This window comes from Triturus cristatus, chromosome 12, assembly GCF_964204655.1.
Source record: "Triturus cristatus chromosome 12, aTriCri1.1, whole genome shotgun sequence".
Taxonomy (NCBI): domain Eukaryota; kingdom Metazoa; phylum Chordata; class Amphibia; order Caudata; family Salamandridae; genus Triturus; species Triturus cristatus.
The window spans coordinates 582407466-582434504 of NC_140595.1; the positions used below are offsets into that span (position 1 = coordinate 582407466).

Sequence of the window (27039 nt, forward strand, 5' to 3'; positions counted from 1 at the left end):
TCCAATCATACTCCCCACAGACAGTGTTGAAGAAAGGAGGCGCTAGCTCAGACTGCGAAGGTTAAGTTCCAGCTGACGCCTGAGTAGAACTCAGGCAACCCAAAACAGGCCGAGTCGGCTATGATGAAGGGGCTGAAGTAGCCGGTGCTGGGAACAACATCACTGGAACTGGCTCCGGGTAAGGTCGCAGTCTCGCAACCAGAGCCCAACTTGCAAAAAGGGTAGACGCACCCGCGACAATGCAGTGGGTGAACCCGCCCAACCTATGGAGCCTGAAAGCACTGCAGTGGGGTCGGCCTTCACAAAAATAAAATGAGGTGCCTGGCCGTATAAAATTGATAAAGTTTGGCGGGGGTGGCTACGGCCCTGGGAAACTTAGGGAGGGGCAGAGTGGACCCAGAGAGAGGCTTCAGGGCTGAGGTGCGAGAGCAGGGCCTAGAGTGGTGATATCGTTCTCACGCCTCGTTCGAGGACTTGGACTGGTGCGGTGAAGTTGAAGAGCATGTTGACTTCTTTGTCTTCTTATGGGACTTATCAGATGACTTTGGGCACATGGAAAGGCTTTGCAAATGGGACTGGGACCTTCCACATGACAATGACCTACAGCTTTACGGATTCGACCAGAGTCGGGCGACCAGGAGCTTTAGAGACCGCTCCTCCAGCGCCTTGGGGTTCATGATGCAGCAGTCCTCACAGGACTTGGGGTCGTGGTCTGGCTTCAAGCACCAGAGACAAAACAGATGGGGGTCTGTCACAGACATCTGCCTGTAACAGGAACCACAAGGTTTAATTCCCACAGGTTTTCTTGGGTGGCATGGTTTGCCCACTGGGAAAAGTCTCAAAAACAAAGCTGACAAAATGTCAAAAAAGCCATCCAAAAAATGGACAGCGGTAGCCAGATCTGCGTTGACGGCGCAGTGAGAAAAGAACGGTTGTCAGCGGGGTGGGGGCAGTGCCTATATAGGCATTGTTCACCTCACTTCCAGCGTGGAGCCAAATGACACCACCTACCGGCACGCAGAGATACTGTTAGAAAATTTCTGGATCCAGTATTGACGCCTGGGGAATATTCTAAGGTAAGGAATCTGTGGCTAGAAGTCTCCATCAGATGCTTTTTTGTAGTATTATTTTGAAGAGAATTTTCATAAACATTACCGACAACCGTGGAAAAAACATCCAAGCTGGGAAGACTTATCCATTCCCCAATTAGATGATCTCATTATAGCCTGAATTATATAGATGGGTTTCATAGTTATTGTTGTGAAGGGCTGAGATTTATAAGAGAAAAATACATTCTGGGATTATTATTAAAGTGACTCTTGGCGGCACTTCTAAAACTAATTTAAGAAAGATCTAATGCTGGTGAAATTTAATAATTGGCGTGGGCATGTCATTACAATCAGTTTATTGAATAATTTCTAAAGAAATTAATGTAGACAAAGATAGGTTTTTCAGGTAATTGATCCTGATACTTTAGGAAAACAAATGTACTCTAGATCACCAGGTGCTTCACAATATGCGGCAAAGGATTGTGCTAGATGCTTACAAATGACAAGTTCCACATTTGGAGAAAAGCATTAGAAAAACATTCTCTCAATAATGATAGTTTGAACATTCATTTACTTGGAAGTCACATTAAACTAATAACTGTTCCTATAATTTAAGGCGTGAACAGTCTTTAAAAGCTGCATGTATATTCTACATCAATTCTATGGATCAGAACTAGATGTTTGCAAATGGACTCAAAAGAACGGCTTTTGTGGGTTTCAGTCAGAGTGAATAATACAGTATAATAGACAACTACATAGATACTATAATCTAACATAATATAAAGATAAAAACACACAGGCATTCTGAGGATTTCTACTGTTTGGTTGTTGTCCTTTTTATTGTATTTTTTTATTAGTCACTGTTCATAATTATTTTAAACTGAAAGACAACAATAGCCAGCAGTCTAAGATTCCCATGGAATTCATCTCGGTCTGTACATCTCCCCCGTGTAGTTCCATAAGATTTAATTTAAATTGTTTTTACATCAGAAAAAATATGTCCACATTAATCGGAAGTTGCTCAGCCTTCCCAATCATAAATGATATCTGAATACTTTTACAGTCAAGGCTACAAGGTAAAGGCGCAGAAGAAAAATGTAACGTACAGAAACAGGAATAAAAAGGACTTTATAAAACAAAGGGAGGTTACGGAGGAATGATATTCAAAAAGATCTCCGCCACCCCCAACATTGCTGCCCTCAGTGGGAGAAAGGACACAAACAGTGTATGAGCACATGCCGAAAAGAAATATTCGGCCAGAAATTACGTATTTCAAGTCAACCATAAGAAGCAAAGGCAATTAATCTCCCCACGCTACTCTTGTCACACATTTAAGAAAAGGGGCAGTTGCAGTTTGTTCTCACAATCTGGAAACTGCAGCGACTAGTTAAGATCCATAAAGGCCTAGTTTGGATCAAATGAGTGGGGTGAACATGTCAACATTGTATGGATTAGGGAATATGCAGCAACCAGACATATCACAGCATCTCTATCCTCTCACACCTCCAACAATTGTTCAGCATATAGAAGAACTTGCCACATTACAGCGTGTTCAAGTACTAGATAACCAGCAGCACCCAGCCACGTTACTGTGTGCATTCAGACAGGACTTACAGCAATCAGCAGTGTCACAGGAGAGCCCACCTCTTAAATTTGTAGCATCAGAAATGTTAAACAGCATCTATGCAGTCAGGAACCTACAGCAACAGGCAAATACTAACAATTCAACAGAGCTACACACCAACATAATCAAGGCAGAACATTGGTAAAACAGTTATCAGTGAATCAGAAACTGGATGGTAACCAGGGATGTCCACATATGAGGGACTTGCAGAGCACTAGACATGTTACCATGCTAAAATAACCATGACCAGGAGGCAGATAAAGTATGTTACATGTCAAGTGCATTAATCTTGAGCAACAGTCTTGTTCCAAAGCCATTCCTAGATCTGCAGATAGATAACTTCAGAATTTTTTATTTAAAATGTGAACTCTGCTTGCAAGGTAAGTCTCTTCAATCAACTAGCAAAATCATTCCTGGACATAGGCCTTCCTTTGTGGTCTTGCTATTCCTGCTGCTCAGTAACTCCTTTACCCCCCCATCTCTGCACAATGAATAATCCCCCAACACACTCCACATACAAAAATTAAGGTAAAATGTTGGATAGTCCAATGTGTTTCCTTTCATATAATTAAATAAAAAATATTCAAAGCTTTGGAACATAGCACTCTAATATTATGCAGGTGATTACATGGAATGAATTTTGAACGCCCTTCAAGAAAAACGATCAATGTGATCCAGAGCACAACAAATTTGATAATGCTTAATGCAAGCATAAAACAGTGCTACAGAACAGAAAAGCTTCACAGCTATTCGAAAGTCTTGAGGGAGTATCTGAGCACGTACTATCTCAATGGAGATGAGACTGGATGAACAAGAAAGCTATTGTGCTTCTTGGATAGGGCAAGGTGGGTAAAATAGGATACAAAGTTTAAGTGGAAAAGGACAGCAAAGTGTTTTAGTTACCTGAAAGTCTTGAGGGAGGATCTGAGCACATAATATCTCAATGGAGATGAGCCTGAAAGAACAAGAAAGCTACTATGCTTCTTGGAGAGGGCAGCGTCGGTTACATAGGATACAAAGCCTAATTGGAAAAGCACAGCATATGGGAGGTCTAACAAATTGAAGACCAAAAGAAACACAATCTTAATTCATCATACCTCACAAGGGAGTAATGGTCGTTTAAGAACTAGAGGAATATTGGGAAGGTCTGGTATGACTGAGTCATCCATTTCTACCAGAGACCAACGGCCTGTATTTTTATTTTTTTAAGATGAAAGCTCTTTAAAACAAAATCAAGTATGATTGCCAAATTAAATGAGCTCCAAAGCTCGGGGTACAAGAGCCACCTAGTTGCATAATCTCCCATCGTACTTTAAATAGCTCCTGGAGCCTCTTCTACATCACATTACTAGGGCCTGTTAGTGTACGTCCACATTTCACTCATACATTTCTGGGGCCCATTTATGAATGTTTTTCCCTTACCAGATTAGCCATCTTAATCCACATATCCGTTCAGACTCTTCTAGGGCCCATCTATACTCTCACCGTTTCTCAAGATCAATTCTAGTAACTGATCAAAGATAATGTCCTCAGTCAGCCTCTACAATACATTTAACTCTACCAATACTCCCTAAAGTCTCATGTATTCACATTCTATGCCATTTAAGTAATTTCACAAATGGTAGCATCAAATGGATGTCCCATTTGCTTTGTAACAACATTCAGTGAAGGTAGGAAAGATTTAACCTTGTGTATTTTATTTCAGTGCCAATCGGGTTATCGCTACAATTTTCTTTTTATTAAAAAGAGTAAGATGAAAAAAATTAAAAGCACCCAAAACCTGTGGCTAGACAGAGATAAGATCGGAGAGAGAAGACAGGGTTGTACCAAATAACCAACCCGTACCCCTCTCATAATGCACACAACTTGATCATATTTACTATTGATCCTTCATTCATCCCAGCCAAATTGCAGGTATCGGCTCTCTATGCATTAATCATGAAATCCATTACTGCACATCAGCAAACTAATGGGCAAGACCATTCTTTATATTGTTTAAGGAGTTTTTAGTATAACTGACTCAAAACACATAAAATTTTAACTATTATATGAAATTTCTTCTAAACATGTTGCCTGATACCTGCGCGCGAGCACGCACATACACACACTCAGTGCTGATCTTCTCCAAGTCTAGATTCCTCCACCACACAAGATCTTGTTCAAAATTTTTAACACACTCCCACAATAGGCATTTTATGTTACCTGAACACTCCCTTCCCTACTGTTATCTTCCATGATTGAATTCTTTTCAACAGCAAGTCCAGTATGCCTGAATTCTGTCCTCACACCAAAGTGTCCAAGATGCCCACATGTTGCCTCCCACCCGGGCTTCTATGTTGTTGATGCACAGCAAGTATTTCTTGATGCCTGCATGCTGTTGCACACTAGTATCTGCTAATGCTTGAACCACTTTTATATCAACTATTCTCCCATGGACAAATATGGTTAACCACAATGTCGTCCCTGCATACTGACCGCAGACAAGAAAAGAATAACCAAAAGGAGCACGGCACGAGAGCAAAATAAAATCTCACATAAGTTGTAATTTAACTGAATAGTTTTCATCTACCTGGAATAAATAGTTGCCAAAAAACTGGTGGGTGTATACGTGGGGACGGTATGCACGGAGATGTAAAAATATACAGCAATGCACAAACACAGATTTATGGAGAACAGGATTCCTTTCAGCACCAGAAAGGGTTACTGAAAGATGAAGCTCAGTGTTTTTGGGTAATTCCAACCTGGGCCTCCAAAGTGCAGGTGTGGATTCCCTAGTCAGCCTTGAACCTCCAAAGTGCCAGGTGATAAGATTCCAAACATTACCAAGAATTGGAAAAAACACCAAAACAAAATGCCAATGGTGGCAAAAGTAAAAGGGAAGAGCAACCGGTTGATAAGTTGATAACCAACCAAGGTGTGTAGCCAGGGACCACTGTATTGTCATCTTCTGTGAGGGCAAAAAAGAGGAAGGCTTTGTTCCATTTCTTATGAACGTAGAAGAGAAGCACTGTGGTTTTCACAAGCAGGTAACCCCAGGCAGATGAGTAGAGTCGATTAATCTCAAAAAAATATGCTTCAATAAGTTGGACAATATTCCTCATCAGTGGAACCCACTTCAGCCTTTCATGGCCCAAGGTGCATTTAAAGGGGAAATTCCATAGGCCAGTGCCTTTCTCTGTTCCAGAGTACAGTTCTTTCTGTATGGGTGGGGTAAAAGCACAGATTGTTTCATCCTCACTGCCATGACTGGGGAGGAAAGTTATTCACCTCTGCTAGGTCCTGCATGGCTGAACCTTTGTGGTTATAAGTGAGCTTCATCCTCATGCGCAGTTGTTGCTGCAAGAACAAAAACAAATGTGAAATTTCTTTATTTTGTATTAGGGTTTTATTTTTCTACAGAAATACAACTTTCTAATTTTCCAAAATAAGAATATGATACATCTATAAGAGGACAAAACTGAAACTACTATCTGACCCTATAGTGTGCTAACAAAACCCACAGGCCTCACCTGCAAAGTACTACCCACTCAGCAGTGACTACAATAAAGGCACATTTGCAATGGTCTACTGATAAAGGATTTTTTTCAATTGGGAGATGCACATAAACAAACAGAGTACCACAGTACATTAGATTTCACCAGCACCAGTGATTTTGATGCTACATATTGTGGTATTGTGATAGTTTAGGGATATGCAATGATGACCACTGGGGTATCCATGAATGTCAGCTTTCTTGATAACCCTTTATGGAACTAATTACATTTATGAAAATATATCTTGTGTGGCTATCAAGAAAATGTGGCACAGATGTACTGCTTGTCGGCCAATATTTGTGGACCAAATCTGCTCCAAGTACAAATAAAGTGCTTCACTACCAGTCCTATATCTATGGTACTCGGTACAATTGGCAACAGTTTGATGTGCGACTCTGCTACTAGGTGTCTTAGATTTCTTTCCTTCTATGACCTAGGGCTTTCGGTGCTATTGAGCTAATATCCTTTACAGTAATTGAAATGCAACAAAGTGGTGCCATTACAATGATTATTACCATGTAACATGTGAGAAAGTGCCTCTTTTTGCATGGTTACCCCTAATTTTTGCCTGGTTTTGAAGGTGGTTTTAATTGTAGTGCACAGGGTCCCTGTAAACCAGGTACCCTATGCCAGTGCTTCTTCCCTGAAAACAAATCCCAAACTGGCACTTCTAATCCCTGTAAGTCCCTAGCAAATGGTACCCATGGTACCTAGGGCCTGGGACCTGAAGAGGGTCTCCTGGGAACTCCCTCACTGGGACCAAGCCACTGCCTTTGTAGCCTGCAAGCCCCTGTGAGGGAGAAATCCACAAAGTCAACATGGCACCCTGCCGGAGTGCAATGCCAGGCAACACTGCCTGAGGGCATAGGAAAGTCACACCTCTAGCAGACCTCACAGCCCTAAGGCAGGGTTCACTATACCACAGGTGAGGGCAAATCTGCATGAGCAAATATAACCATACAATACTGGGGTTCATTCCCTAATATTGTAAGCGCCAGGGAAAAAATAGGGAGTACATCGGCTGGAAACTCGACATCTCGAGTTCCACTGTAACATGATGGCTTCACTGAAGACAGCAGTGTTCTGTACACAACTACTCCTTTCATAAATCCACACTGATGTCGATGAACAAGTTACTTACCTTCAGAATGATATAACTGTGAGAGACATATATTAGTTATGGATAACTCACCTTAGAATTCCCCCCAGGCTGTAGACTGGATCCGGAGAAATATTTCAGCAGTCCCCCTGCACGTCGGTAGGTGGAGTTGGTCGACTCAGCATTAGTTGTTGGCGTCATGGTCATCGGAATGACGTCGCGGTATCTACTTAGACACCGTCCTAGAAAATTCATTCCTAGAAGTCAATTCACAGAACGGGGAGGATGGGCGGGCGGTGAGGCATCCATAACTAATACAAGTCTCTTACAGATATATCGTTAACGAAGGTAAGTAACTTGTTCATCTGAAAAAGACTTAATTATGGGTTCCACACCTTAGAACAGATACCACAGCAATACCAACCCCGGAGGTGGAACTGCAAACTAAGTTCACACCAGAAAGTCCTGGAGAACTGAACAGCCAAAGAAGCAGTCTCTCCGGACTTGGCTTTAAAGGCAGTAGTGTTTAGTAAACGTGTGTAATGAAGCCCACGTAGCAGCCTGGCAGATGTCATGAAGGGGGACTCCGCTACTCAAAGCAGTAGTGGCTGCCATCACATTAGTGGCTGCCATCGCCCTGGTGGAATGGGCACACAACCCGACTGGAGGTTCCTTCTTCACTAAGGAATAGCAGATTTTGATGCAAACAACCCAAAGAGAGATGGTCCGTTTTTGCACGGCTAGACCTTTCTTGGTGCCCACATAGCCAACAAAGAGCTGGTCATCCACCTGGAATTGTTTTGTGCGATCCAGATAGAATGAAAGTGCACGTTTTGGATCCAGACGGTGGAGCCACTCTTCCTCTTTAGAAGGATGCGGGGCAGGAAGAAGGTGGGCAAAGTGATGGTCTGTCCTATGTGGAAAGAGGTAACTATTTTGGGAAGGAAAGAAGGCCTAGTGCGAAGGACAACTTTGTCCGGATGACCAGCCAGGAAAGGAGGTTTGAAAGAAAGAGCCTGAAGCTCACTCACCATACAAGCAGAGGGGATGGCAACCAGAAAGGCAGTTTTAACTGTCAGAACTGTGAGAGGACAGTCATGCAGCGGCTCGAAAGGCGTGCACATAAGGTAGGTCAGAACCAGGTTCAAGTCCCACTGAGGCATTACGAAAGGAATTAGAGTGAGTAATGCTCTTAACGAAGCGATTTACAATAGGGGACTTAAAAAGAGAAGGCTGGTCAGGAAGCCGAAGAAAGGCTGATATGGCCGAAAGATAGCCTTTGAGAGTGACCAGAGCAGAACCCTGATGGGCCAAAGAAAGAATGAAAAGGAGAACCTATGAAAGGGGAGCAGAAAGGAGATCAAACGCCTTTGTTGCACACCATGCCACAAACTTGTTCCATCTACAGGCGTATATTGTTTTGGTGGAGGGAAGCCTGGCTGCCAAGATAACGTTAAAGACTTCGGGAGGAAGGTCAAAAGCTGTCAACTGTCCCCGTTCTATCTCCACGACAGGAGGTGGAGGCTGGACAGGTTCAGATGGAAGACCGTTCCCTGCTGCTGCGTCAGAAGATCCTCCCGAAGGGGCAGTCTGATCGGAGGATCGATGCCCATGTGCAAGAGCTCGGGATACCAGACTCTTCGTGCCCAGTGCTGGACCACATGAAAAACTTGGGCCCGGTCGCGCTTGATCTTCTTTAGCACTTTGGGTAGAAGTGGTATAGGCAGAAAGGCATAAAGAAGACCGCAACTCCACTTGCGATGAAAAGTGGCGCCTAGTGAGTGCCGCCTTGGAAATTCCAACACGCAGAACTGCTGACATTGAGCGTTCTCTTCGGTGGCGAATATATCTAACAAAGGCTATCCCCACTGCTGAAAGGGACCTTGCACCACCTCAGAGTGAAGACACCATTCATGAGCCAACATGCACCAGCGGGTGAGTTCGTCCGCCCTGGCGTTCAGAGAACCTGCCAGGTGTTGAACCACCAGGGACATGCCCTGATGTTCCAACCACTTCCAGAGACGAAGTGCCTCCTAACATAGTGTCCACTACCCCACCTCGCCCTGTTTGTTGCAGTATCACAAGGCAGTGGTGTTGTCCGTGAACACCTGCACCACTCTTCCTTTGACAAAAGGAAGGAATGCCTTCAGTGCAAGACAGATCGCCCAAAGCTCCAGAAGGTTGATGTGGAGCCCAGACTCCACCGGAGACCAGAGGCCTCTGATTTCCGCCTCTCCCATGTGGCCACCCCACCCTAGAAGTGAGGCATTTGTTACCACTGTGAACTCTGGCTGGGGAAGGGAGAGGGAGCTGCCGTTGACCCAATCCTGGTTCGTTAACCACCACTGCAATTGATGTGCAGTTTCCTCCGAGATCTGGACGCAATTGGAAAGATTCCTGTGATGCTGTGCCCACTGGAACTTCAGGTCCCACTGCAGAGCCCGCATAGGCCACCTAGCATAGTCCACCAGCAGGATGCAGGAGGCCATGAGGCCGAGTAGCCTCAGGGTCATTCTGACCAAAACCCGAGATAGAGGCTGAAAGATCTGAATCATAGCCCGAATATCCCAGACTCGCTACTCGGGAGGATAAGCCCGAAACTGCGCTAAGTCCAGAACTGCTTCGATGAAAAGGTGCTTCTGAGAGGGAATCAGGTGTGACTTCAGCACGTTGATTGTGAAACCCAGTGAATGCAGGAGGTCGGCCGTAGTCTGGAGGTGGGAGACAACAGCCTGGGGCGAGCCTGCCTTCAACAGCCAGTCATCGAGATAGGGGAAGACTGGAACCCCTGATCTACGGAAATGAGCTGCGACCACCGCCATCACTTTCATGAACACCGAGGGGCACTGGTAAGGCCAAATGGGAGCACGGTAAACTGAAAGTGCTCATGGCCTACTGTGAACCGAAGGTAACGCCTGTAGGCCGGCAGGACGGGGATGTGAAAATAAGCATCCTACAAGTCCAACGCTACCATCCAGTCTCAAGGGTCGAGGGCAGAAAGGACCTGAGCCAATGTAAATATTCTGAACTTCTCCTTCCGGAGGACGCAGTTGACGTTCCTGAGATCCAAGATAGGACGTAGGCCCTTGTCCTTCTTGGGCACCAGAAAGTAGTGGGAACAAACACCATGACCTACTTCTGGGGCAGGAACTCGCTCAATGGCTCCCTTGGCCAAGAGAGCCGCAACTTCCTGGTGGAGAGGGGCCTAGTGATCCACTGACATGCAATGGAATTCATGGGCGGAGTGGTAGTCTTGAAGGGGAGGAAGTAGCCCCTTCGGGCTATCTGCAAAACCCACCTGTCTGACGTGATGTTGAGACAGTGGGGGAGGTGATGGTGAATCCTGCCGCCCACTGGCAAATGGTGGCCCTGAAAGGTCAGACTAGGCGGGCTTGGAGGCTGCTGCAGAGGGGGCACTGGTGGACTAGCCCGCCTGCTCGCTCCCAGACACACGGTGGGTCCCACATCCCAGCAGAGGCTGGACAGCTTGCACAGGCCTGTTGCTCTGGGCAGAACGTGGCAGGGGACTCCTTCCGTAGCCACGAAAGGGGCGAAAAGCAGACTGCGCTGGGCGAGATCTGGAAGCAAGGCCCAAGGATCTGGCCATAGCCCTGGAGGCTTAAAGAACTTGAGCACGTTGTCTGCCTTGTCACCAAACAAGCGACAGCCATCAAAGGGAATGTCAAAAAGTGTAGCTTGGACATCACCCGAAAAGCCAGTGGACCTCAGCCAGGGGTAGCGTCTCGGGGCTACTAACTTTAAAATCGTCCTGCCCTGCGAGTCGGCGGTGTCCAGCCCACATTTTATGGCGAACTCCGCCGCGTCTCTCCATTCGGCCACTGCACGGGAGAGCACTGCCCGGGCCTCCTCTATGCACCGTGGCAGCACCTGCGCGATCGTGTCCCACACAGAATGGGAGTAACGGCCCAAGAGACATGCAGTATTCACCAACCGCAGTCCTAAGCTGGAGGAAGAAAACATCTTCCCAAGGTGGTCCAGCTTCTTGGATTCCCAATCAGGCGGTGCAGTAGGGAATGTGCCCTTGGAAGTCAAGGGTTGGACCACCAAGCTCTCAGGGGTGGGGTGTTGGGAGGGGAAAATGGGGTCACCCAGGGCCAGGTGGTGGTGTCGGGCAATCATCCTATCCACAGGAGCCCCTGTGTTGGGCTTAGACCAAGTGCCCAAAAGGATGTCCGCCAGCAGGGGCTCTGATGAGGCCGCTGCCGGTTGAAGCACCTCGGTCAAGAGGTTAGTCCTAACCGCCACCGTAGGAAGCTCAAGGTTTAAGGCCTCAGCCGCCCTACGCAACACCACTGCGTATGATGGACCCTCCTCCGTACCCACAGTAGGGGGAGAAAGCATGCCAAGGTCTGGAGAAGTATCCAGACCACTGGTCTCACCGAACTCCTCTCTCCAGTCCGGTTCTTCCAACTGGTCTGCCAGAGGGTCTACAGACCCCCTCCCAGTCCGCCTCAGGTAGCCACTCAGGGCGATAGGGAACACCAGGGTAGAATAGGGGTACAAAAGTGCTGGTTGGCGCCAGTCCCGACATTGGGCGACGTCAGTCCGGCTCCGTGTCCACATCAAGGGGGAGGCAGGGGTCGACGTTGGTTGAAGACAAAATCGGCGTCGGAGGGGGTGGAGGGGTCGCCAATGGATTCGGCGCTGGAGGAGGTGTCACAAGATCTACCGGTGCCGATCAGGACCCAGGCCTGGATCCCTGGGGGCCCTGTGGCGCCGGAGCCAAAGTCGCCGGCATCGAAGGCCTAGAGCCCCCAGCAGAGTCCCCGGGGCCCAAAGGCTCGCTGGCTGAGTCGGGCTGCCTAAAGATAGAGTGTAGGGCTTCGTAAAAACTACGAAGTTGGGCAGGGGTCGCTCTGGCTCCCGGAAAGGGAGGGAAACTCTGAGCCGACCCAACAGGCTCCACAGGCGGAGCTGGACGACTACCATCTGCATCCAGTCTGCCGACTGACGGGGAGAACGCGAAGAGCGATCATGCTTCTTCGGCTTCTTTTTGTGCTTCGACGAGGAGTGTTGGTGATGGCTCCGTGACCGATCCCGCGACCTCCCTCTTGAGCGGCGCAGAGCAGACTGCCAGGCCTCCAAAAGCTTTCGGGAACGCCTCCGCAAAGACTTCGGGGCCTTGGCCCGGCAGTCAGAGCACGGCTTCGGGTCGTGGTAGCGCTCCAGGCACCAGAGACACACACGATGGGGGTCCGTCACCGACATCAGCTTGTGGCAGGAGCCACAAGGCTTGAAGCCGGTCCGCCAAGATGACATCCCTGTGCACCAGGAGTCGTGACGACTCGAAAAGAGGTTGACAAAAAGTCACAAAAAGATAGTCAAAAAGTGACTTGAAGTACTGCTCTCTCCGGATTTGCGCTGGCAGGTGCGGAAAAAGAAAGAACGGATGTCAGCACGCAGGGGTGGTGTAGGAAGCTGGCTCTATATATACTATACCAAAGTTAGGTATAGTGTGCACAGAGTCCAGTGGAACCCCAAAGGTAGGCAGAGGCAAGTTAGATAGCACCTCACTCTCTATTTGTGGTAGTCTGGTCGAGCACTAAGGCAGTATCAGAGGACAGTGTTGAGCATTTGTTGTACACACTCAGTCTGCAAATGCATTCACACACTCCAAGGCAGAACTTCAGACCAATTGTTTTTGTATAAAAATATTCTTTTCGTTATTTTATTTCCTAGAACCAAGCAAGCCTGGCACAGGTAAGTGATAAGTACTTTGCAGTAAATACAGTATGGATTGTAATGGTATATGCACTTTGTTTTGACTTACAGTATTGTTGCAGAGAAATGCAATGCTTTGTAAATACAGTACAAATACTTGAATGGGCTTTTCAGTAAAATACCAGTTAAGTTACTTTTTAGATTACTTTTCTTACTCATCGTAGTATACCCGGATACTACACAGGGACATTTCCTGTAAACAGGTAAGTAAAAGCGTTTTTGTTAAACTACAATTTTAAAGGATTTCTTTAGGTTTTCAAACTCCACACTTATGAACTTGTGCAAGAAAAACAGTCAATGTTATCCTATAGAGGAAAACAGTGTTATCGGTTTTAGGGTAAGTATATGGTAGTGGGAGTTGAGGTTCTGGGCGTAGACTCAGGAGTCCCCCAGGGTCAAGGATGCACTCTTGTTACACCCGCATTCGCACTAGGGCGGCCGGGTGCAGAGGCCCAATGTTATCCAGTGGGGAATAGGGGGCCTTCGGTTGGTGGCTGCTGACGAGCAGGTCACAAGGTTGAGGGAGCCAAGCTCCTGGTATTAGGCTCAGGGCAGAGGGGGATCTGGTTTAGCACACAAAGTGCACCCGCAGCGGCGGCTGGGTGCAGGGTGCTGTCTTGGCGTCAGATGCCCTGTTGTTTTCAATGGGGATTTTCGGTTTTGGTTTTCAGCTGCAGGCTCGGCCCAGGAAGACTTCCGGGAGGAACCAACAGCTGGGCAGGTAAGTTGGAGGGCTCGGGGACGTAGATGCACCTCGGGTTCTTTTCTCCAGGGCGTAGGGCAGCTGGATGCAGGGGTGTCTTTTGAGGTCGGATCTCACCTTTCCGGGCTACATGCGGTTGGGGGGTCTCAGTGCAGAGGCTGCAGGCGACGTCAGGGAGTCCTGGAGAGGTCAACCCACGGTGGACTCAGACTCTGGAGCTCAAGGGGACCTTGCTGGGACCGGTGGGCCACACGAACTCCGGACGTAGGTGACCGGTGCAGTGGTGGTTCCAGGCGTCTGGTTTATTTTTCCTCAGCAGGCGCAGAGTCATTCTTTGGTGTTTCTTCTGAACAGAGCGGCTTTTCACAGGAGATCCGGTCTTTGTTGAAGACAGTCAGTCCTCCCAGGGGTTCAGGAGGTCACTAGCTGCAGGACACGACAATTTTTGGCGCAGGATCTCTGGAAACTGCAGACGGGTTGGTAGGCTGGGGCAAAGTCCGTTTTCTGCAGTCTCCTCTGCTGGGTGTCTTCTTTCGTCCTTTTTTCTTCTTAGGTTGCGGGAATCTGCCTTCTTGGTTCAGTGCTGCCCCCTAAATACTGTATTTAAGGGGCGTTTTAGGGATCTCGACGTCAGTAATCAATGGGCTACTGACCTTAGGGTGACTACACCCTGGGTGTGCTCAATTCACGTGGGGGAGTGAGCACAATCCCTAATCCTGATTGGGTAGTGCCTGCTATCTGCAAGATGGCGGGCACTGAAGAGGGGGCTTCACCTTGCCTCCCCCACCTGAGGGGTGGGGTCGGCAGAGGTGGGCACGCCTTCTGGGCTGGCTAATTTTTCCAACCTTGTGAGAAAGTGGCTCTGTATATACTGCTTCCAAATAGGTACAGTGTGTACAGAGTCCACAGTCCCCAGAGGTTTGGCAGAGGATAAAGTTAGATATAACCTTACTCTCTAAAGTGGTAGCTTGGTCGAGCAGTAAGGCAGTATCAGAGGACAGTGTAAAGCATTTGTTGTACACAGTCAGCAAATGGTCTCACACACTCAATAACTGAACTCTAGGCCAATGGTTTATATACAAAATATATGTCTGTTTTATTTTAGAACCAACAATAGGTATTAAAATATACTTTCTCAAGATGAGAGGCTTTAGTTAAATACTTTTGCAATATGCAATTGACTTTTGTAGTATTTACAGGTTGTTGCAATAGGCAACACAATTTCAAACACAATAGTACATTGAGCTCAATGGAAACTATTTGCAATAGATTACTTTCAGGATTACTTTTCTAACTCCAGGACTGGATCCTAGATTCAGTCCTGGGACAGTTCTTGGAAACAAGTGAGTAAAGTCGACTTAGTTACTGCTGTGATTTTTAGGCAATATTTTGCTATTTAAAAAGTTGACACTTAGAAGAAATTTCAGAGAAAACAGTCAATGATTCCCTATGGGAGAAAATTCAAGTTACAGGTATGGTATGTTCTCGTTACTTTTGTAATCCAGTACTGGGCTCAGTACTGGGACCTCAATCTAAAACAGGTAAGCAATTACGTTTTCAGAGTTGGTACAATTTTTAAAGAATATTTGTAGTTTGCAAAAATCGACACTTAGAAGACATTTCACAGAAAAACAGTCAATGATTTCCTATGGAAGAAATTTGGGTTAATGGCAAGTACAGTAGTGAGTACTTTTCAGGGTCAGTGCTGCGCACCAAGATCCAGCACTGGGATCTCTCCTAATAGCAGGTGAGTATTTTCGTTTTCATTACTCGTTGATTTTAGGTGAATATTTTAAGTTTTGGAAACGCCACACTCAGAAGAAATTTCAGAAGAAACCAGTCAATGTTACCCTATGGAGGAAAATTGGGTTATCGGCTTTCGGGTAAGTACTCGACTGGCAGAGTTAAGGTTCTGGGCATAGACTCGGGGGTCTCCCAGGGTCAGGTAAGTACAGTTGTTACACCCTCAGCGGCACAGGGGCAGCCGGGTGCAGAGTGAGTTAGGCCCAATGTTATCCTATGGGAGGCAGTGGGGCCTTGGTTGGTGGCTGCTGAGTAGCAGGCCACGCGACTGTGGGAGCTGGGCTCCTGGTCACTTGCTCAGGGCAAATGTGGAAGTAGATAGGTGCAGAGGTTACACTGCCAGGGCCACTCGGGAGGCTGGGTGCAGGGTGCTTCTGAGCCTTCGGCGCTCAATGGGAAAGCTCCTGGTTGAACAAAGTCTGCAAGCTCAGGGAAGAAGATTCTTCAGGTGCCACCACAACTTCGAGAGGTAAGTTGAGTAGTTGAAGGATAGGTAGGTACCCAGGAGTTGGGCACAGGGGGCCGCAGGGCGCCGGGTGCAGAGGTGCCTTTTGGTGTTGGGAAATCTTACCCTCTGTTGATCGCGGTTGGACGGGTACCTGGTTCTGAGGCTGTAGGCGTCGTCAGGAGCGTCAAGGTGAGTCCTTGGGTGCCTGATTCGGGGTCACAGTCGCCGGGCGGACGTCCTCGGGGTCTTTGTTAACTCCGGCACAAGCCAGGCTTGGCGGGTGCAGAGTGTGCAGGGTTTGCGGATCCGGGCTGATGCCAGGAGTTAGAAGCTGGTTTTGAGCAGAGCCTCTGCTCATGGGAGTCCCAGGTGCTTAGAGCCAAAAGGTAGCCAGGTCCTTCGGGGTTTGTGAGGTTGTTGACCACAAGAGGTGCTGGGATGTAGCAGGAGCAGGTTCAAGGGTTGAGAGGCCAGTAGGGCTGGGGCCAAAGCAGTTGGTGTCTTCTTCGTCTTAACAGCTGCACGGCAGGTCTTCTTTCTTCTTGCTCTTCTTTGTTTTTCGGAATCTGGAATCTAAGGAAGGAAGGTTCAGGGTGCCCCTAAATATTCGATTTTGGGGCGTTACAGGTAGGTAAAGGGCAGGGACCAATGGGTCCCTGCCCTGGGGTGGGTACACCCCCTATCCTGTGGGAGGGGGGCAGTAGCCTAGTCCTGATTGGGCAGGTGCTCCCATCTTCATGATGGCGAGTGCCCGGAGATGTGCTTCACCTCGTCTCACCCACCTGAGGGGTGGGGTTGGCAGGCTGGCACATTCCCCTGTCCTTATTTTGGGTTTCCGGACAGTCTTCCCGCCAGAGTGGGGGTGAGAACCGGTGGGGGCCAGTTTGCTGGGTACAGCAAGTGGCCTGGGGAAGCTCACAGAGGCGGCATGCTTCCCCCTGCCCATCCTAGGGGAGGAGACCTAGCACCTCACGCAGGATGTGCATTGTTGCAGGCCCAGGAGAGCGGGGGCTCTCCTACCCAGGGGTCCAGCAACATGTCTGCTGTGTGGCAGCCTCCCAGACCAGACGTGGATTGTAGGTTAGGTTTCAGGGGGCATCTCTAAGATGCCCTCTGTGGTGCTTTGTACATTAAACCCCACACTGGCATCAGTGCGGGTTTAATGTGCTGAGAAGTTTGATACCAAATTTCTCAGTCTTCAGAGTTGCCATTATGGTGCTGTGGAGTTAGTGTTTGACAAGCTCTCAGCACCATGTACTCTTAAATGGCAGCACTGCACTTACAGTGCCCAGGAATGGACCTGGGTACTGTAGGGGCACAGGGCTCATGCTCCTGTGCCCACACCACTAGCATAGAGCACCCAGCTAGAGGGGTGGCTGATGTATGCCAGGGCAGTGTAAGTGGTGGGCATGGCACACAGGGATCTGTGCCATGTCAACTCTTTGTTTGGTCTTGTACCCAAACACTTTTTCTGATGTTTACACTGGTTTCTGGCTATAGTCTGGCTGGGTCCCTGCTAATCAGGGCCCCAGCCTCTGTGCTCTCTAAACAACTTGGAGTGCATATTAGATGCACTAGTGATTGGATACTGTGGTACCTTATGAGCCCCTAGTATATGGTACCTTAGGTACCACGGGCACAGGTACTTCACAGGCCTACCAGGGGCTGCAGCATGTATTATGCCACCCCTGGGAAGCAGACTAAATCTGACACTATAGGCCTGCTACTGCAGCCTGGGTGAGGTAGTGTTAGCACTCCTCACTGAGGTATAGGTTCCCTATATCTCACCTTACACACACACATATAAACCTATCAGTCACCCCTAAGGCAGGCCCTAACAATTCTGAGGGCAGGGTGCTTGGTTTCCATGTGAGGGGGTGCCTCAGAGTCCATTCTCTGTAGCGGTTTGTGGATGCGGTTAAACCATATACTCTTAAGTGCATTATAACCTAGCGGTTGGCTTGTGGGTCCCCTGAAGACTTTTCTACAGAACCAAAGGGCTCTCCTGGTTGGTCCAGGCCTGCCCTGACTTACCCTCGCTGGGTGAGTCCCTCACACCTTGCTGGTCTGCACCACTGACTTTCTTCACTTTCCACGAGACTTGCTGTTGCCAAGGCTTGTTGGTTCCAATCCGGTTGCCGACACCTCGGTAAGCTGCAGACTTCGTGGGACACTCCGAATCCAGCTCCTGGTCGTCGTCGACGCCTCCTGGACCTCGTGGCTGAAGAGTCAAGACACCCGTGATCACCTGAAATCACCCAACTACTGTGGGCATCCAGCTTCCTGGCCCCGGGTCACTGGCAAGTGACTTTGAACACTGTCTCCTCTGCTTTCAGGTCTTCTTTCTTCAGAATCCAGCCTTGGATTCCACCGGACACTTCTCCTGTCTTCACAAGCAGCAAGTCTTCTTTGGCTCCCATTGAAAAAGTCGCCGCGACCTGACACCAGAAGACACCTATGCACCCGGCTTCCCTGGGTGAGGTAACTCGAGTACTCCGGTGCTCCTGTATGTGTTGGCTCTAGAACTACTTACCTTGTAAGTGACTTGCTTGTAGACTCTCCCAAAGTATCCTAAAACTTTAAAATTACAACCGCGACTTGCTCCATTGAAGTCTATTGGGATCCGCGGCTGTGTTCTCACACTGCATGCTTCTCCCGTGGGTCCCTTACTTACCTGCCTTGGGTGGATTAGTGAGGGCCCCAGCGCTTCTGAAGACCTTAGGCCTTCTCCCTCCTCAAGTCGTTCTTCTTATACCTCTTTTAGTATATGGTCTGGTACTCCCCTAGGGCCCCAGCCATACAAGTGCTTAATTTGTTGCGAAATGTTGATTTGTGCACGTCCTTGACTTCTAATCTCATAAAGGGATTAGTAGTGTGTGTCTAGTAATAAATACATATAGTGAGAGTGCTTTATTGTTTATTAATGAATTGAATAACAACACATGCAATCTTAAATTCACTGCATCAATTAGCGCCTCTGAGGTTCCCTTTCTAGATACTATGATTTACATCCAGGATGGTCGTCTTGCATCTACACTTTTTAGAAAGCCCACAGCAGGGAACGCCACCCTACATGCAACTAGCTCTCACCCCAGCCATCTGATTAGAAGCATCCCCTACGGGGAGCTTCTTGGGCTGAAACGAATATGTAGTACTGATGAGGAATTTGTTAAATGCTCTGAACAGGCATTATGCAGATTCAGGGAAAGGGGATACAAAAATAACATCCTTAAACAAGCCCAGGTGAAGGTGGCTCTGAAATCTCGAGAGGACCTTCTATCCCCTAAGACAAATGTTGTTACACCTGTGACCAATAATTCTCAAGAAGGCAACACACCCCGTCTTATCATTGCATACAATAAACAGCACAATCAGCTCAGGGGGATTGTTAATCGTAACTGGCCAATACTGAAAACAGACGCAGTGTTGACCCCCAGATTACCATCCACTCCCATCATTACTTTTAGACGGGCAGTTTCGATGAGAAACCAGTTGGTGTCTAAAAATGCTGAAACCATTACCAGAACAAATTGGTTGCAAAGAAAGGGTTTCTTCAAATGCACTTCGTGCAGGGCATGTAAGTTTGGAGTGAATACCGTGCAGTATAACACTCCTTTCAGTCCCTCTCCAATACAAATTAGGGGACATTACACTTGCCGCACGGATTTTGCAGTGTATGTCCTTACTTGCACCTGCGGTCTTAGATACGTAGGTAGCACCAAATTACAAGTTCATGCACGCATTTTACAGCACCTCAGGGCCATCGTAAATAATGATTCCACCTACCCTGTGGCCCGTCACTTTAGAGCTGTTCATGACAATGACCTTACCTGTCTCTCTTACTATGTAATTGATACAATACCGAAATTAAAACAAGGGGGTAATAGAGAGCGTATGCTTAGACAACTGGAAACACGAATAATCATTGAGCTCGATACTAAAACACCTTTCGGGCTCAACACAACGGAAGATATGCACAACTTCTTATAAAAGTCCAGTGACAAAGATAGCAGTAATATCATCTTGTTGGGCCTCTTTTCATATTTACTCTGTGTCGAGGCATGGGTCTCTACCTCCTTGCCTCAAACCATATGCTTTGGTGGTTTTGGGTCTGGTGGTGCATGTTACGAAATACCAGCAATTCTATATTCTATGATTATCTATCTAGATTTGTTATATAAGCTGCTGCCTCACATCATGAAAACAATTGAGAGAGGAAATAAACACACCCACTTCACTACATTATTCCAATATCCTAATTTTAGGTAATATTGAGATCCTATCGGTATGTATTACTTGATGCATGAGTTTTATAAACAGTTTTATACTCAATATATTTATTGCGGATTGGCACAATGTCTTGAATTGCACTTTTGCACTTTAGTACTTCATTCATTGCACTTTTAGGCACTATTGCACTTTATGTAAAATATTTATACATATTAAATTACTAAATTATATACAAAAAAATATATATAAGTTTTTTTAAAAAAAATATCATATTAAAAATAGTTATTATTCATGTCGATAGGAAATATTAGAACACATTCGGAGAGGACTGGTATGACTAGATTCATTTAACACTTGCTATCACTGCGTTTTGGATTTTATCCAGATTACATCTATGGAGTAGTGTCAGAATACATAGCTGACTATATTTGCACGTATATCTATTTTTCTTCTACTGTGTATGATTTACATTTCACACTAGATTTGTCTTGAATTGCCCATGTATCACATATGTTCTCATTTTCAACATAGATGATGAAATACTTATATGTATATATTATTTCTTTATGTGTTCCGAGTTTACTACAACAATATGTATTTAAACTTTGTATATAGTGCTTAACTCGGCATATTGGGCCATACTTACTTCTGATTATGTTTGTAATTGAATTACGTGCATTTATTAAGAGTCTGTTTTTCCGCAGGAAGGTGCAAATGTAATATGATAGTATGTCTTCTATTTCCTCTCCACCATGTGACGGGTGTGTTTGCCTTTTTAAATCTCGTCATACGCAAAGTTTGTCCCATGTGATCAAGCCACTTCGGTGGCGAAACGAGTCATGACAGAAGGGAGACTCTTATACTTTTTGTAATAAAGAGTGTTCACCGACGAAGAGGAGTTCGTGTATTCTTGTTTGCGCAAAACTGAGGAATACTGCGTGCCTATATATATATATATATATATATATATATATATATATATATATATATATATATACACACACACCTGTCTGGTGTCCTTTCATTTAGTGATTCAAGAGATTATAAGGTAAAACAAGCTGCTTTACATTCCTCTGAGACTTAGCCTGAAGGCTGCTCTCCACAGCTTCCACTAGGATAGCTTTCTTAAAAAGGTTGTCTTAAACCTATCTACCATGAGTCGAATTGTACTGGTGCAAGGTGGCCACTTTAACTAGTGACCAGCATATACCAGGCCAACTTCTCACAGTCAGGGTACAGGGCCTCTAAGGGTGGCAACAAGGAAAGCTGCAGCCCTTAGAGGCCTTCCCTGGTCACAAGGCCCTGGGTACCTAGGGTTCCATCTACCATGGGCGGACATGTGGCCAGGGTTTGCCAATTGTGGGTTTGAGGTTTTTAGGGAAGGAACATAGGCTCTGGGCACCTGATTGGCAGGAGTCCAGGGCACACTCAGTCAAAGTACATTCAGCAATTCAGCAAAAAGTGGGGGCATACCATGCAAGGAAGATGGCACTTTCTCACACAACTGTCTTCCCGCCAAAAAGGAGGGGAGACAGGAAGGGGGCCTGCTCCTGATAGCAGGAGAGGCTGGGGGTCACAATACAAAGGCTGCAAGGACTTTGAAGCTCCCCTGCCACGGATGGCTCTTCCTGGCCTGGGGAAGGTGTGAACACCTCTGTGAGAAGTTGGCCTGATATGTAGTGCTCACTATTCTAGTGATCACTGTGTATCATTCCAAACGACCCTTATTGATGATTGGTTGTAAGTCAACCTTATAGACCAGCTATCCTAGTAGCGTGGATACGAGCAGTCTTAGGCTAAACTCTAGAGGGCGTGTTAAGCCAGCTGTTTACCATCACATATACCCCTTGAACACCAAGTGAAAGGACACCACACAAGTTGTTATGAAAATAAAAGGATATTTATTTATAACAAGACTACCCTGGCTCTTTATGAGTCAGGGAGCTAAGCACACTACAAAACTCTTAGGAAAATACTTCAGTTGCACAATTTACACAAATGCCCGAGGGGCACGAGAAACCATCTACACTAACAGTGAAATGCGAATGGTTAGAGTCTGGAGGTACTGATTCCGGAGTGATCCGATCAGTGGGACTAAACGAAAAAGGAACTGGACACTTGTAGAGCGAACCTGCGATGGAGCACCGAGATGCTCGAGTTACCTAGCCCGGAGGCTGCGGCTGCGTGAAGTTCGGCAAGATGTCGGGAGTCCTCGTGTAGTCTCAGGAGCCTGAAAGAAGAAGTTGCTGGCAGGCGACCAGTGACGATGTTCAGAGCGATCCAAGCCTGGATCGGTGATGAAGGAAACCTGAAAGCAGAGGGGACTCAGTTCTCAACCGCTAGCCAGCGATCGTGTGGGTACCAGGAGGGTACCGGCTGAAGTCACCTCGACCAGGTGAGTGGGTGACGTCGGACTCGGCTGTTCCTCGGACCAGGAGGCGCGGCGGCGACCAGGATGGAGGGCGAGCTGTCCCACGAAGGTGTCTGCTGTCGATGATGCTGGGCCCAGGAAGGGCAGCGGATCTTGGCAGTGGCAACCCAAGCGGGGGAGTCAAGATGGCGTCGGGAGTGGACCAGGAGGGTCCGTGGTACTCCTCTGTTGAAGGGGAGCAAGAGCCAGTCTGGAGCAACCAGACTAGTGATGAAACAATCGTGGTGCGTCGTGAAGAGGGCCACAAGCCGGTCGGCAAGTGGTCGAACAACGCGGCGAACAGCAAGGAGCGGAAGGGCCCCCACGCAGATCTCGGGGATGCTGGGGAGGCAGACTTCGATGCTGGAGCTGCTCAGGGTTAGGGTTTCTCAAACCCTAGGTGCACTCACTCGAGGGTCCCTCGGTGGGCGTGCTAGATAAGCGTCGTGCAGGTTCTGAAGATAGCCGGTCCCGCAGGTCTCGTCACACCTACGACTCTCAGCTGGGCTGATGAGGTAGGTAAAAGGTCAGAGATGGCAGGGAACTCGGGTCTCGTCGAGCTGGGCAGTCTTGATCCGTAGGAGAGACTTACAGCAAACCGCAAGCGCTTAGGTGGTGCCTGCTGGTGCAGGGTGGCTACTCCTTAGCCACAAGGGAGAGTCTTCAGAAATAGTCAAGAGTTCCTTTCGTGGAAAGGGGTTCGTGATTCGGAGTTATCCGATTATCTGATTATCCAATTTGGGAAGGGGACTCGCTCCTACCTTTATTCTAAGAAAAGGGGCTGGCCCGTGACTAGGTTCTACCTATGGGTGGAGCCAGGAGGGGGGTGGTTACACCCCTATCCTTTGTCCGGCTTCGCGCCAGCTCAGGGGCTGGTGAGCCCCCGAAACTGGTTTGAGCCGGGCTATGCACAGTGAGCACCGGGGTGCCACTTGCAATCACCTTCCTTTCAGCCCTGCCTACCTGGGATACACAAACCCTGTCTGGGATGGTGCTAACACCGCCCTCGACAGGAAACCCTTTGTCCAAGCTCCCCTTGCTGGAAGGTCCCCCAGCAGCAGGAGGTCAGACTTGTGTCTGGTGGCAGCATCCATTTTGTGATGCTGAGGCTTGAGTCAACTTTAACCGGGGTTCAAGGTTACTTCCATGTCGTGTCCCTCTAAAAGGGGGGAATGCTAACCCCGTCACCAGGACGAGCGAGGGGTTCGTATTCCCATTCGTATGACACCTTACTCGACATGTGTAGGTGATGTGAGGCCAAAGTTAGCAAATAACCGCAAGGATTATAATGCATTAAAAGTAGTTGGCCCGCGTCACCATGGAACGGCTATTAGGACTTGGTTCCGCAAGCCGTCGACGGGCTCAGCTCGCGCCAGAGCACCGTCCCACATGATTCCCTGCACTCTGCCTTCAGGATTGATAAGGCCTGCTATAGGAGTGACTGATAGGAGTCCATGTGTCCATTTTAGGGTTTAGGTGTAGGAATACTACACCTACAGCAACGGGTTATTACACCACGTGGCCCCAGCTGTCGTGCAGCCAGTTGTGTCAGATTTGGGCGGCCATTCCAGGGGTGGCATAATACATGCTTCAGCCCCTGGTAGGCCCTGGGTACACCGATGCCCTGGATACCTGTGGTATGCTGAGACAGGGACTGACAAGGCGGCCCAGTTCCAATTAGTGGATGCACCTAACGTACATGTGTGTTAATTTCGAGAGAGAACAGCTAGGCTGTGGGTCTGATTGGCAGGCCCACAGCCGGAGAAAGTCGTAAACCAATGAAGCAAAAGCAAAAAATCTGGGTGATCATAGGATTGCAGACCCTACTCTCCTACATGTACCCAGGAAAGGTTTTGTTTCTGGGCTCAGGCAGCGTAGGCTCCCAACCTAGGGGTCCAGAAACATGTTTCATGGTGACAGGGTGGTGTGTACCAGTCAGGGAACCCACCAGAAGCTGGTCGTTTTTCAGGGGCATCTCTAAGATGCCCTCTGAGTGCATTTTTCATTAAATTCCACACTGGTATCAGTGTGTGTTTAATGTGCTGAGAGGTTTGATACCAACACTTCTCAGTTTTCAGTGCAGCCATTATGGTACTGTACTTCGTAATGACAAACTCCCAGCACCATATACTTTTAATGGCAGCACTGCACATACAATGTCTAAAAAAAGACACTATAGGGGTACAGGACTCACGCACCTGTACCCTCACCACTGGTATAGTGCACCTAGCTAGAGGGGTGGCTGACCAATGCCAAGGCAGTGGGTTGTAAGCAGGGCACACAGGGATGTGTGCTATGTCGACTCTTCACTTTGTTTTGCACCAAAACACGCAGCCTGCAATGGCAGGGTGCGTGTATAAAGGTACAGGGCCTTTAAGGGTGGCACAAAACGTGCTGCAGCCCTTAGAGGTCTTCCCTGGTCACAGTGCCCTTGGTACCCGTGGTACCTTTTACCAGGAGCTGACCTGTGGCCAGAGATGCCAACTGGGTTTGGGTGCTGTTTTGGAGAAAGAACACAGGCCCTGGGAACCTGATTGGCAGGGACCCAGGGCACATCAAGTCAAAAGTGCATCAGTAGTCTGGCAAAAAGTGTGTGTGCGCGCGTGGGGGGGGGGGGTTACAGCAACAGACACCCAGCTTCTGACAGGCGGCGTTTAAGTAGATACCGCGATTTCATTTCGGCGACCACGATGCCACCCACCGACGCGCAGGGGTACTGCTGAATGAAAAATTCTCCAGATCCAGTCTGACGCCTGGGGGCAATTCTAAGGTGAGGAATCCATAACTAATAGTATCTTTCAGATGTAGGATTTATGTACCCAGAGGGAACCTCAAGGGACCCCCTGAAAACCTACAAACCCTTGTGTAGTCTCTGACCGGCTGTAGGGTGACATCCACCACCAGACATGTTTCTGGACCCTTGGGTAAAGAGCCCTTGCTCTCGGGAACCAGAAACAATGCACATCCTGGGCAGAGGTGTGACACCTCCTCCCCCAGGATGGGCTAGTGCTCGAAGAGGAAAGCTTCAAAGGCCTGCCGTCTTTGCAATGCGACCCCCATCCTCTGCCACTGATAGCTGTCCCTGGTTTACACCCCACTTTGGGCAGGAATACCAGCGGGAAAAACTCAGAATAGGAGGCGTGTCCACCTCTGCCAACCCCACACCTAAGGTGGGCGAGGTGAGGTGAAGCTCACCTTTCAGTCCCTGCCATCTTGCAGATGGGGAGACCTCTCCAAACAGGGATAGGTATATACCCCCTCTCTCAGGAGGGTGGCAAAATAGAGGGTGCCATCATCCCAGGTAAGGTGCCCATTGGCCCTACCTACTACTCACCTAAAATGCCTCAAAAAGTTTGTATTTAGGTGGTTCTCCCAGACCTACAAAGTACATCTGCGACACCCCAAGAAGAAATCCCTCTAGAGAAGACTGAAGACGACGACTGCCTTGGCCCTAGCCCTACTGACCTGTCTCAAGATCCTGCGACCTGTCTTGCAGCCAACGACCCCTGAAACCCTGGTAGGACTGCTGCCTTCGAAAAAGACTCCAATCTCCAGTGGACAGCGGATCTGTCCAGAAAAAACAGACTCCAAGGGCTCCGGATCTAGTTGGAACCGCGATCCCTTCCCACTCTGCACCAGACGCCCATGGCCCGAGTCTGTGTGTCTCACCTGTGCTGTGCAGTCTCCCCAGCGATCCTGACCTCGTGTCGAGCATTGGCTGACTTCCCCTGATCTCCACAGCAATACCTGCAGTGTGAATCCAGAGGCTCCAGCGACCACTATCAACTCCAGTACAAAGACTCCGACATCAAAAGGCACCCCTGCACCCGAAACCCCTGGGCCTTGGTGAGCTGAACAGACGTTGCCCCTACGACTCCCTACATCTCACATTACCTCTGCTGTCGGCCTCCCTACTGCAACATCCGGTGCCACGCCTACAGCCTGTTCGCCAAAATAAGTTTTTCCCTCGAAAAGCACAGCGCCAGATGCCGAAATTGCACCCGGACGCTGGTGATTTATATTTGGTGCTGCTTTGTGGGCCTCCTGTGATTAAGCTAACCCCCAAAGCTTGGCCCCAGTTACCAATTTACCTACCTGCAAGTAGTGTGGCTCCAGGTACCTCCAGTCTCCATTGAAAAGCATTGGGCCGAACTACGATTTTGACCTCTGTATGCGGCCACCTCTGTCTCACTGGTGGTGCAGTTTTGGCACTCACCTGACCCTTGCTGACTTTTCGGTCCGAAGACTGGAATTGTAAGTGCATTACTTACCTGTTTAACTGCGATATTGTTTTTTCCATAGGATAACACTGAACTCTTCTGAAACGTTTTTAAGTGTCGATTTTTCAAAGTGAAAAGTATTTTTATTTTAAAACATACTTACCATATTGCAAAAATG

The 27039-nt window shown here is 48.0% G+C and overlaps 1 protein-coding gene across 4 annotated transcripts in view; it reads right to left on the reverse strand.

Annotated features, from left to right (window-relative positions):
* Nucleotides 1-1860: 1860 nt before the first annotated feature.
* Nucleotides 1861-27039, reverse strand: part of AP1G1 (adaptor related protein complex 1 subunit gamma 1) — a 691372-nt gene continuing 666193 nt past the window's right edge. For all 4 annotated transcript variants that reach the window (XM_085636792.1, XM_085636794.1, XM_085636795.1 and 1 more), the window contains one exon: nt 1861-6009. In XM_085636792.1, the coding sequence (XP_085492918.1) occupies nt 5908-6009 (102 nt within the window). In that variant the 3' untranslated portion in view covers nt 1861-5907. The remainder of the gene's footprint in view (nt 6010-27039) is intronic.